The sequence below is a fragment of the Heptranchias perlo genome, chromosome 11 (assembly GCF_035084215.1).
Source record: "Heptranchias perlo isolate sHepPer1 chromosome 11, sHepPer1.hap1, whole genome shotgun sequence".
In the NCBI taxonomy this organism is placed as follows: domain Eukaryota; kingdom Metazoa; phylum Chordata; class Chondrichthyes; order Hexanchiformes; family Hexanchidae; genus Heptranchias; species Heptranchias perlo.
Window position 1 is genome coordinate 44553590 of NC_090335.1, and position 12923 is coordinate 44566512.

Sequence of the window (12923 nt, forward strand, 5' to 3'; positions counted from 1 at the left end):
AGGGAAAAAAAACAGAGAAAAAAAACACAGAGAGAGGCAGAAACATCCGGAAGGCAGAGAGAGCCAGCAAATGACCCATTATATTAAAAACAGATAACATTTGTTCGCTGGTGGGGTAACGTGTAGCGTGACATGAACCCAAGATCCCGGTTGAGGCCGTCCTCATGGGTGCGGAACTTGGCTATCAATTTCTGCTCGACGATTTTGCGTTGTCGTGTGTCTCGAAGGCCGCCTTGGAGTACGCTTACCCGAAGGTCGGTGGATGAATGTCCATGACTGCTGAAGTGTTCCCCGACTGGGAGGGAACCCTCCTGTTTGGCGATTGTTGCACGGTGTCCGTTCATCCGTTGCGACAACGGATGAACGGACACCGCGCAACAATCGCCAAACAGGAGGGTTCCCTCCCAGTCGGGGAACACTTCAGCAGTCATGGACATTCATCCACCGACCTTCGGGTAAGCGTACTCCAAGGCGGCCTTCGAGACACACGACAACGCAAAATCGTCGAGCAGAAATTGATAGCCAAGTTCCGCACCCATGAGGACGGCCTCAACCGGGATCTTGGGTTCATGTCACGCTACACGTTACCCCACCAGCGAACAAATGTTATCTGTTTTTAATATAATGGGTCATTTGCTGGCTCTCTCTGCCTTCCGGATGTTTCTGCCTCTCTCTGTGTTTTTTTTCTCTGTTTTTTTTCCCTGTTTGTTTTTTTGTTGAATGTGTATTCGGGGGTTCTGCAGGTGACACCTCTCTGTCTGAACACGGTGATTGCCTTGGCAATGGGCAGTTGCAGGGGCAGTCTGTAAACACCATGTATTGTTCTATATGTATAAATGCGTAGGCTTCAAGGAGCTCTTGAAACATTTGCCTGAGGAAGGAGGAAATCTCCGAAAGCTTGTGAATTTAAAATAAAATTGCTGGACTATAACTTGGTGTTGTAAAATTGTTTACAAAAATTTTTTGACAACTTACCTTTTGTTGGCGGCTGCAGGAGCTGTTGCAGAGTCCTGAGCAGGGCAGGCATGGCTGCTAATTTTGAAACAGGGTGCTTAAACAGGTGTTTGACTCCTAATTTACATATTCAAGGGGCCTAGTGCCTGTTTTAGGAATCCGCCCGAAATGCCAAAATTTGGGTTCCATGAATTTAGCAGTGGGACCGAAGCCCAAGCACATTGGGCACAGGCTATCCCATTGCTAAATTGGTATGCTTTACACCCAAAAAACGGGTGCAACGCATACCAATTTCTACCCCTGTCAATTTGAATGTGCAAATCTGCAGAAAACTATTTATGAATTTTATCAGTGAAAATCAGTAGAACCTGAAAATGAAGACCTTTAACCATCACCTATAGTACTTATAGTGAAGCACATGCATTATGCATAGCTTGGATTGTAGAATTGTAAAGTGAGAATCAGGAAGTCAGAGGGAGTTAATATAAAGGTGTATTCATATTTGCAGTTATCTATAATTAATTTTTTTTAAATCCTTCAGTAGAGACTCATCCAATCAATACTTTTCCATAATCCAGTTTCCTACTTATTTTCCCCTTTGCCCTTGCTCTGGGTAATAAGGTTAATATCCCATTAAAGAGTAATTTCTAACTTACAGTAGTAATTGCAATGACTTTCTGTACCTATGAAATTTATAATAGACAAATGTAAATTAGTACATATAGCATGGAAAAATGTGCAACACGTACTCCATAGAAACATAGAAAAATTTATGGCACAGAAGGAGGCTATTCAACCCATCATGTCTGTGCTGATCGGAAAAGAGCTACCCAACCTAATCCCACTTTAAAGCACTTGGTCCGTAACCTTGTAGGTTATGGCACTTCAAGTGCATATCCAAGTACTTTTTAAATGTGATGAGGGTTTCTGCCTCTATCACCCTTTCAGGCAGTGAGTTCCAGACCCCTTCCACCCGCTGCGTGAAACATTTTTTTTCTTCAGCTCCCCTCTAATCCTTCTACCAATTACTTTAAATCTATGCCCCCTGGTTAGTGACCTCTCTGCTAAGGGAAATAGATCCTTCCTATCCACTCTATCTAGGCCCCTCATAATTTTGTACACCTCAATTAAATCACCCCTCAGCCTCCTCTGTTCCAAAGAAAACAACCCTAGCCGATCCAATCTTTCCTCATAGCTAAAATTCTCCAGTCTTGGCAACATCCTTGTAAATCTCCTCTGTACCCTTTCTAGTGCAATCACATCTTTCCTGTATTGTGTTGACCAGAACCGTACGCAGTACTCAAGCTGTCACCTAACTAGTGTTTTATACAGTTGTAGCATAACCTCCCTGCTCTTATGCCTTGGCTAATAATGGAAAGTATCCCGTATGCCTTCTTAACCACTTTATCTACCTGTCCTGCTACCTTCAGGGATCTGTAGACATGCACTCCAAGGTCCCTCTCTTCCTCTACACCTCTCAGTATCCTCCCATTTATTGTGTATTCCTTTGCCTTGTTTGACCTCTCCAAATGCACTACCTCACATTTCTCCAGATTGAATTCCATTTGCCACTTTTCTGCCTACCTGGCCAGTCCATTGATATCTTCCTGCAGTCTACAGCTTTCCTCCTCACTATCAACCACATGGCCAATTTTTGTATCATCTGCAAACTTCTTAATCATGCCCCCTACATTTAAGTCTAAATCATTAATACATACTACAAAAAGCAAGGGACATAATACTGAGCCCTGTGGAACCCCACTGGAAACATTCTTCCAGTCACAAAAATAGCTGTCAACCATTACCCTTTGTTTCCTGCCACTGAGCCAATTTAGGATCCAATTTGCCACTTTCCCTTGGATCCCATGGGCTTCTACTTTTTTGACCAGTCTGCCATGTGGGACCTTGTCAAAAGCCTTGCTAAAATCCATGTAGACTACATCAAACACGTTACCCTCATTGACCCTCCTTGTTACCTCCTAAAAAAATTCAATCAAGTTAGTCAGACACGACCTTCCCTGAACAAATCCATGTTGACAGCCTTTGATTAATCCATGCCTTTCTAAATGACGGTTTATACTGTCCCTCAGAATTGATTCCAATAATTTGCCCATCACTGAGGTTAGACTGACTGGCCTGTAATTACTAGGTCTATCTTTTTCTCTCTTCTTACACAACAGTACAACGTTAGCAATCCTCCTGCACCACACCTGTAGCCAGGGAGGATTGACTGTATCCAGTCCACTTTTGCTAACTCACTTCTCAGCTTAGTAAAATTGGCCTTTCCAAGAACTTGGAACTTTTACTCCTGTTCTATTGTTGTCCTTTTCCATAACTGTGCTAAATATAACTGAATTATGATCACTGCCACCAAAATGCTCTCCCACTGATACTCTTTCCACCTGCCCAGCTTCATTCCCTAAAACTAAATCCATAACTGCACCCCCCCCCCCCCCCACCTTGTTGAGCTTTCTATATACTGGCTAAAAAAGTTCTCCTGAATGCAATTTAAGAATTCTGCGCCCTCTATAGCTTTTACACTGATTGCATCCCAGTTAATATTAGGATAGTTGAAATCCCTTACTATTACTGCCCTATTGTTTTTGCACTTCTCAGAAATTTGCCGATATATTTGCTCTTCTATCTCCCTCTGACTGTTTGGGTGTCTATAGTACACTACCAGCAGTGTGACTCCCCCATTTTTGTTCTTTAGCTTAACCCATATGGCCTCATTTGATGATCCTTCTAACATATCATCCCTCCTCACAGCAGTAATTGTTTCTTTAACCAATATTGCCACCCCCCTCCTTTTTTATCCTCCTCTCTATCTCGTCTGAAAACCCTGTAACCGGGAACATTGAGATGCCATTCCTGCCCCTGTTTAAGCCATGATTCAGTAATAGCAATGATATCGTACTTCCACATGTCTATCTGTGCCCTTAGCTCATCTGCCTTATTCACTATACTCCCTGCATTGAGGTATATACCATTAAGCACTGCCAAACTCCTTTGTTGTCTATTTTCCAAGCTTTGTTTCCTTTGCCTTCCAAACTCACTTACTAATTTTCTGCCTTCCATTTCCAGCTCTGTTTCTCTCCCTTCTGAATCTATGCTCAGGTTCCCATCCCCCTGCCAAGCTAGTTTAAACCCTCCCCAACAGCACCAGCAAACCTCCCAGCGAGGATATTGGTCCCGGCCCTGTTGAGGTGCACCCCGTCCGACTTGTACCATGAATGGTTGAAATTGCTAAAGATAAAAAAGACCTAGGAGTCTTAGTGCACTCAAAGTTCAAAATGTCCAACCAATGCAGAGCAGCTATATAATCAAAACAGTAGAATATAAGTGAGAGGAAGGGAATAATTTTAACCTAACCCACCTGGTGGCCAACCTTCGGGATTGGATAGGCTGCCCGTTTCACACCCCGCCTGATTTTACTTTCTACTGAAGCCTGTTATACAGTTTTGTGTTTCGTTACACTGACAGATATAAAGATGAAGGTTATGCTCTCCTTTCAGGCCTGTCCTCAGTGGGATTAGACTTCAACTATTTCTTCAAAATGCCTTCAAGAGATGGGGAAGGGAAGCACAACAAAGATACCTGATGAAGGGTTATATCAAAATATTAACCTTTTCTTTTCTCCTTATAGATGCTGTCTGCCCTGTGTATTTCCAGCATTTTCTATTTTGTTAAAAATACCTCACTGTTGGAACTTGGCCTTTTCTTACTAGCTGGACAGTCTTTCTATCTGTTTAATCTCGGTGGTGGGGAAGCTTTTAGAAACTATAATCCGGGACAAAATTAATAGTCCTTTTGACAAGTGTGGATTAATAATGAATAGGTAGCTCGGATTCATTAAAGGCAAATTGTATTTAACTAACTAGATTGAGTTTTTTGATGAGATAACACAGAGGTTTGATGAGGGCAATGCAGTTGATATGTATTTAGACTTTCAAAAGGTGTTTGATAAAGTGTCACATAATAGGCTTGTCAGCAAAACTGAAGCCCATGGAATAAAAGGGGCAGTGGCAGCATGGATACAAAATTGGCTAAGTGACAGGAAACAGAGAGTAGTGGTGAATGGTTGTTTTTCAGACTGGAGGAAGGTATACAGTGTGTTCCCCAGGGATCGGTACTAGGACCACTACTCTTTTTGATATATATTAACGATCTGGACTTGGGTGTGCAGGGCTCAATTTCAAAATTTGCAGATGACACAAAACTTGAAAGTGTAATAAATAGTGAAGAGGGTAGCAATAGACTTCAAAAGGACATAGACAGGCTGGTGGAATGGGTGGACACATGGCAGATGAAATTTAACGCAGAGAAGTGCAAAGTGATACATTTTGGCAGGAAGAATGAGGAGAGGCAATATAAACTAAATGGTACAATTCTAACGTGGGTGCAGGAATAGAGACACCTGGAGGTATATGTGTACAAATCTTTGAAGGTCACAGGGCAGGTTGAGAAAGCAGTTAAAAAAGCATATGGGATCTTGGTCTTTATAAATAGAGGCGTGGGGTCAATTTTAGGATGGCCGAGTGGGTGCGTTTGTGGCGGGGAGTTCTTAAAATTGGGGAATCCCGGACCGGGTCCGAAGCCCAGCTCCAACCCGCCCACTTCCGGGTTCCCCAATGATGCGAATCGGTGCGCGCGCAGCCCCCACATGTGGGACTCCCACCGGCTAGTAAAGCCAGCGGGATGACAGTTTAGATAGTTAGGGAGGTACTGGAGGTCGTTGACAGACCTCATTGGGAAAAGATTTTAGCAGGGATGTGATTTTGGACTCTCCTCAGTGTGTTTCCCATGCCGTGGGAAACACTCCTGTTGTTGCAGACATGTTTCAGTCAGCAGCCATTGGGAGATGCAGAGGATTCCTTGAAAGTTGGGGGGAATACCTCATTCATTGCAGCAGGGCACTCTGTCACCTCAGACAAAGTTTTGCCTGCCACACCGTTGTCTCCACACTCAAAATTATTACATCATACCCTAAACTCTGCTGTCCAAACACATTTACCTACTTTGCGGACCCCCTCACACTCACACCGTCAGGATGGGGGGGGGTCCATTGCTGCATTCATCACTCCATTGGAGGACAAGCAATATCACCAGCCTCGCCAGGCATGCCGTCCACCTCCGCCACGTGGAGCTACACAACACAGTGCTGTGCAACTACACATACATGCACTGTAGGATGACCCAATGGGTGGCATCAAGGGTGTTCATGGAGATCCTCATGAAAGGGCCTTATTGCACAAGCCAATCAAGAATGACCAAGACATGGCAGTAGTGGTGACAGTATAATATGTAATGTGAGTTGATCAGAAATCAAATATAAGTAAAAACCATGACAAACCCTCAAACACCATTGTGCATCCCCTTCATGCTCACGACACGTTTGCCTTACGCTTCCTACTACACATACGTGATGCATGCCCTGTGGCTGCAGCACAGGTAGTGGCAGGTGGGGTGAGACTGACCGTGAAAGAGATGCATGAGAGGGTGAGTATGAGGCAGAACCATGAGATTGTATGAGGATTGGGTTGAGTGGTAGTGGTGGGATGAGTACTGGGGAGGTGAGGAAGTGCAGGTAAGATGAGGATGAGGGTTCAGTGGGTGTGAGGAGTAATGTGATAGAGTAGTGTTGGCAGTGCAGAAGGAGATGCGGGGTGGGGGTGGTGATGTGGCAGACGGAGTGTAGGGGAATGAGTAAGAGTACTCACTTCGGCTGACCTGGTTAGGTCATTGAAGCGCCTCCTGCACTGTATGCAGGTGCGTGATATGTTGGTGGTGCAGGTGACCTCCTCTGCCACCTCGAGCCAAGCCTTCGTGGTGGCAGAGGCAGGCCACTACCTCCCGTCCGCTGGGTGGAATCATAGAGAATCATAGAGAATCATAGAAGTTTACAACATGGAAACAGGCCATTCGGCCCAACATGTCCATGTCGCCCAGTTTATACCACTAAGCTAGTCCCAATTGCCTGCACTTGGCCCATATCCCTCTATACCCATCTTACCCATGTAACTGTCCAAATGCTTTTTAAAAGACAAAATTGTACCCGCCTCTACTACTGCCTCTGGCAGCTCGTTCCAGACACTCACCACCCTTTGAGTGAAAAAATTGCCCCTCTGGACCCTTTTGTATCTCTCCCCTCTCACCTTAAATCTATGCCCCCTCGTTATAGACTCCCCTACCTTTGGGAAAAGATTTTGACTATCGACCTTATCTATGCCCCTCATTATTTTATAGACTTCTATAAGATCACCCCTTAACCTCCTACTCTCCCTATAAGTCAAACCATCAAGTCCCGGCAGCATCCTAGTAAATCTTTTCTGCACTCTTTCTAGTTTAATAATATCCTTTCTATAATAGGGTGACCAGAACTGTACACAGTATTCCAAGTGTGGCCTAACTAATGTCTTGTACAACTTCAACAAGACATCCCAACTCCTGTATTCAATGTTCTGACCAATGAAACCAAGCATGCTGAATGCCTTCTTCACCACCCTATCCACCTGTGACTCCACTTTCAAGGAGCTTTGAACCTGTACTCCTAGATCTCTTTGTTCTATAACTCTCCCCAACGCCCTACCATTAACGGAGTAGGTCCTGGCCCGATTTGATCTACCAAAATTCATCACCTCACATTTATCTAAATTAAACTCCATCTGCCATTCATCGGCCCTCCAGCTGACAGCCTATGATGCGGGTGCGCAGTCCGCCTGCTGCGCAGCTTTCCAGCGCGAAACCCGGAAGCCAACGTAAGTGGCTTCAATTTATTTATGATCGCGTGCCAAACCCACCGATTTCACTGGGCACATTTCCCACGCGCCCAGTCAACTCCCCCCCCCACCCCCTGCCAACCTGCCTCCCTCCAAATATCGGGCCCATAGAGTACAAAAGCAAGGAAGTTATGTTGAACCTTTACAAAACACTGGTTCAGCCACAGCTGGAGTATTGTGTGCAATTCTGGGCACCGCTCTTTAGGAAGGATGTGAAGGCCTTAGAGAGGGTGCAGAAAAGATTTACTAGAATGGTTCCAGGGATGAGGGATTTCAGTTACGTGGATAGACTGGAGAAGGTGGGGTTGTTCTCCTTCGAGCAGAGAAGGTTAAGAGGAGATTTAACAGAAGTGTTCAAAATCATGAAGGATTTAGATAAAGTAAATAAAGAGAAACTGTTCCCATTGGCAGAAGGGTCGAGAACCAGAGGACACAGATTTAAGGTGATTGACAAAAGAACCAAAGGCAACATGAGGAAAAAAATTTTTACGCAGCGAGTAGTTATGATCTGGAATGGGCTGCCTGGAAGGATGGTGGAAGTAAATTCAATCGTGGCGTTCAAAAAGGAATTGGATAAATACTTGAAGGGAAAAAAATTGTAGGGCTATGGGGAAAGAGCAGGGGAATGGGACTAACTGGATTGCTTTTACGAAGAGCTGGCATGGGCTCGATGGGCTGAATGGTGTCCTTCTGTGCTGTAACCATTCTATGATTCTATCCTCTTCTTGCTCCTGAAAGTAGCAGCAAAACTAATCATTACAGCATCACTATCTATCACAACATCAAAATGGACAGTTAAATGTTCTAAAATGACAGTTACTTCTAGAGGAGGAAAATATTAAAAATGGTGGTGACAGATTTACCGTTTGTAGTAACCCACTACTACCCACCTACAGCAGACTCATTTCTTCTTATTTATTTGGTCTTCTCCCATTTTTTCTCTTTGTGGATCTCTCTATTCTACAGCTCCTCTGCCCAAGATGACAGGCTGGAGACCTTCTTCAGTGATGTTCCATAGCTGACTGCTAGAAGATGAGAGCCTGTGATGATTCTCTCTCCTAACACTTCCTTGTTCACTGTAGGAGGGAGACTAGCCACTGCTCCAGGCATCCACATAACAAGACTATATGGGGAACCATCTACCAACCAATGTCTTTGGAGCTTCAACCTATTGTTTTACTATGTCATTCTACAAAAAATAATCCTGTACTCTGCTGCCATAGGCAATGGCAGTAATTGTTGAGGACAGCCACAATCAGAAAAGGATGTTAAGTCATTAAAAGATTAGAAAGTATTTTCTAAACAATTATTATTAACTATTAATTCAAACAAAATAGTGAAATAGAAAATAAATTTAAAGATGGCTTAACTTAAAGTTCAAAGTGGCAGTTCCATATTTGAGAGGATGACAGGAAAGTATCCTGCACTGCAATATATCCAGAAAAAGAAAATGTGAAAGACGCACCAGTTCCAATATCTTCTGTTTCCTTAGCATTCAACACAGATAAACTGTTCATTTTTGTTCCATTCTCTAGATCCTTTCCTGACTCTAAGTGGAATGCTAAAACACTTCTGAGTGGCTCAGGCCTTGTGTTATGAAGTTGTATTTCTCTTCCTTTCACTCTCAGTAATATAGCTTGTTGTGATTCCGCTGCAGTCCTGAATTTGCATTTTGTAACTTCTCATTAATTGCATTCTTCACAGCTACAGGATAGTATGTACCGGTAAGTAGCTGTCAGTCTTTTTCCATTTGCACAACGCAATGGCACTGCCTTTAGTTTCGAAGTTTTGGGTTTGCAGCATTCACACACAGTCCTGAATGGTTGTTTCAGGACAGCACTGAATGAGATGAGCGGTTCAGATCTGGAGGTGTGACCACAGCGTCCTTCACAATGGGAGAAAAGCACCATCTGAAAGAGATTCATCGGCATGAGAAATATTAAGTTGCATGTAAGAAGCCTCCCATTAACTAGAATGCACTTGGCTTCAAACCTCAATACTTGAGTCCCCTTCAATTCAGCATAAATACTATGTGACAAAAGCAGAGCTCCATCTTCCCTCAAACAGGAAAAAATTGTATTGTATTTATTTTTAATATGTCTTTAGAATAATCAAGATGTTTTAAATTTGATTTCAGTTAACTGTGGCTGAGACACAAAGGTCTGGTAATTGAGAACACTCAATTTATCAATCAGTGTTACTATCCACTGGAGCTCTCTGCCAGTAATGGGGCCTCACAAAATATGCCCAATAGAATTTTTTTTGTCTTGTTGTCAGGGGAGAAACAAATGCACAAAGCTATCTAAATATAACTATTTGTTTCATGGGAACAGAACCAGCGTTTGTTTGGTATTATTGCCTGATCAGAAATTATTCAGGTCAAGTTTGTTCGGTTAGCCCATCATGTCTTTGAAAACTTAATGCTTACAAATTTGCAGACTCATGTCAGATATTTGGGTAATTTTCCTCCACAATCGGGCAGGATCACAAAGGAAATGGCAGGAAAATGGGATGATGAGGATATTGCCACTTTCACCACCCTGACTGTGATTTCACCCCCCCTGCCCCCAGTGAGTCCACTGCTGCATGCTCCTTCCCGACCCGTTGCATGCAAATGGCAGCGGGGTGAGGCCTGGGTCCCCATTGGATTTTCTTTCTTTCCACCGGTGCTCCTGCTTCTCCCCAGGCTGCCCGGGTGGCGGTGACAGTCGTGAGATGCCCTAATGGAGGGAGAGGATCTTTTCTTTCTCTGTTCCTTCCCCAACATTTACCAGTTGAATGCCCCAGCCTCACTCTCAGCTGAGGCTTTCAGTGGGACATCTTGTATAACCTTTGAGGTGCTTCTGCCCTTTTAAGGGCCTTATGGTGCTTCAGCATCATCCTTACTACAGCACGCTGGGATTCTCTGCTTTTACACTGGCAGGCTCCCTCTTGTCGGCAAGAATCCTTCTAGGAGCCGGCTACACAAATGTAACAAGCCCAAACCCAGAAAAATAGGTCAGGGACTGGGGTGGATACAATGGGCTGGGTGGAAGCCTCGCCCTGCCAGAACTTTGCCCTGAAGAGGAGAATCCCCTCCTCAGAATGGTTTCTTTTGCAGGCAGTTATCCTGAACAAATAACTCAACAGGTAACTAAGAGATTGTTGTTCACATTTTATTTACTTGTAAAGCAGAAATAATTGATATTCTGATTGTCTAATTATTGAGAAAGAACCGTTGATCTTCAGAGGAGTTTGGACTTTGGAGGCACAGATGAATTTAAGAGTTATTGGTTTCCCCTTTATCTTCAGATTCTTATTTTGAGTCTAATTCCATGGTGAGGCAGTGTAAAAGACTCCATGGTGTCAATTGTCCATGTAATGATTCATCAGTTCAAAAGTTACTGGTATGAACTTTAAAAGAATCAGCACTCTTAATTTTTTTGGAACTATTTACACTGTAAGCCAAGTATTGTACTGCTGCTTTCTTGCTGATAATTTCCATTTCTGTGAAATTAACCTGCTTTTAAGCAAATTTGACTATTAGTTTTAGCCTGAATAGAATGATATGACAGTGTGATATTTACCAACTTCTGAATTAGGGAACAACCCACATAATAGGCCACATAATCTCTGCTACAAAATACTGTGGTAAAAGAATAATTGTTAGTCGTGTGGCACACTGTCCAATCACATCATGCACAAGCTTTTAAGTTTAATTCATAAGAGATGCAGTTCTGCTTATGAAAATTACTTTTTTGTGTAATACAGATATATCTGGAGTAAGGGGTATATTACTATAAATGTACAGGACAATTCCTCATTACAATTATGGGGCACCTACAATAAACTTTGAATCCATAAAAGCAGAATGGCAGGTAGGAGAAGCTACGAGTTATTTGTATGTGATTTTGGCACAGTGGGAAATGCTAAGATGAATTGTAGCACTCCAATACCAGCTTGGCTTAAATCAGACAATTCAGTATTGAGCAGGGATTACACCTGAGGTCTTTCTGGTTTTATTATTTGGTTATATACCAGGAAGTGCATTTATCATTAAGCCATTCCAGGCTTACACACAAAAAGTTTCTTCGCATATTTGCAATTAATTTAAAAATAATTTAAGAAAATTGCAGGGCTATGGGGAAAGAGCGAGGGAGTGTGACTAATTGGATAGCTCTTTCAAAGAGCTGGCACAGGCACAATGGCCCGAATGGCCTTCTTCTGTGCTCTATGATTTTATGACTGGATAAGTATATGATTTTTACCTAGTATAATTACAATTTTTTTAAATGGTGTTTTGCCAAAGTGACATTCTTCTGGTTTAATTAAATGATATATTAAATACAAGTGAAACTCCTATGGCATTGCTCGGGGTTAAACCAAGGAAATGGTACGTCTTTCAATTGTGTTTGTTGTACAGGACTGAGAACACATTTTATTTTATAATATATTAAATCAAATCATTTATCTTGCTTCAATTTTGATTATGTTGCAGAAATGTTATTGCGGTCCCGAAGGGTGAAAGGCGTCCAACAGCCATTGTAGCAGGAACAATATACCGTGCCAGACTCAAAGATGTGATCTTTTCAGGTTCTGACTGTAAGGCAGTATTTGACTGGTTCAATCTCTGGTTATCATGTTTAAGAAACACACTATATAGAATCATTTGTTTTGATCATCATGTAACAGATCTAATTCTTCTTACCTTTGAATTGCACTTGAATGATGGATGGCTGATAGTCTCCACAAAATGGTGCCTCATGCACCGATGGGGTTCTGTGTTCATTATTATTGCACTACTAGCTTTACAATTTGCTATCCACACCACTGTCAGCAGAAGGAGCAATAGCAACCAAACTACTAATTGGAGCTTCCTCACAAAGCAGACATCTCTCACCGTCTCCATGGGAAATGAGAGGTACTCCAAAACAGGACAGTCACTGGCCAGTCTGACCCAGAAAAGAATTCAAACAGTAGCTGTTCACAAAAAATTATAATCGTTTTACATTCATTGTCTTATGTTTAAAGCTTCACAACCTGCAAAAATGTAATAAGAATTGAGTCATATTCAATCCCCAAGAAGGTTGCAATATTTCCTGAACTGGCAGAGGGATCGTTATTGAATGTTATGTATTTATGTGTAGGGGGCGGTAAACTGTTCTAGTGTAGGGCTTTATAGAGCAGTGGAGCATGGATTCACATTAGATA

At 42.7% G+C, this 12923-nt stretch overlaps 1 protein-coding gene across 1 annotated transcript; it reads right to left on the reverse strand.

Moving 5' to 3' along the window:
- Window positions 1–9026: 9026 nt before the first annotated feature.
- On the reverse strand, window positions 9027–12632 carry ndp (norrin cystine knot growth factor NDP). The gene is made up of 2 exons (XM_067992321.1): window positions 12421–12632; window positions 9027–9643 (listed from the first exon to the last, which is right to left on the reverse strand). Exons 1-2 carry the CDS (start codon window positions 12619–12621, stop codon window positions 9419–9421), a joined length of 426 nt encoding a protein of 141 aa, XP_067848422.1. The 5' UTR covers window positions 12622–12632; the 3' UTR covers window positions 9027–9418.
- Between the last annotated feature and the right edge of the window lie 291 nt (window positions 12633–12923).

What these genes read in the sequence shown, in the direction of transcription:
- ndp (XM_067992321.1), bottom strand. Translation starts at nt 12,621, where the DNA reads ATGGAGACGGTGAGAGATGTCTGCTTTGTGAGGAAGCTCCAATTAGTA. An exon ending in CATTCAAGTGCAATTCAAAG is followed by an intron (nt 9,644 to 12,420) that starts GTAAGAAGAATT and finishes AATCTCTTTCAG; the next exon opens with ATGGTGCTTTTCTCCCATTG.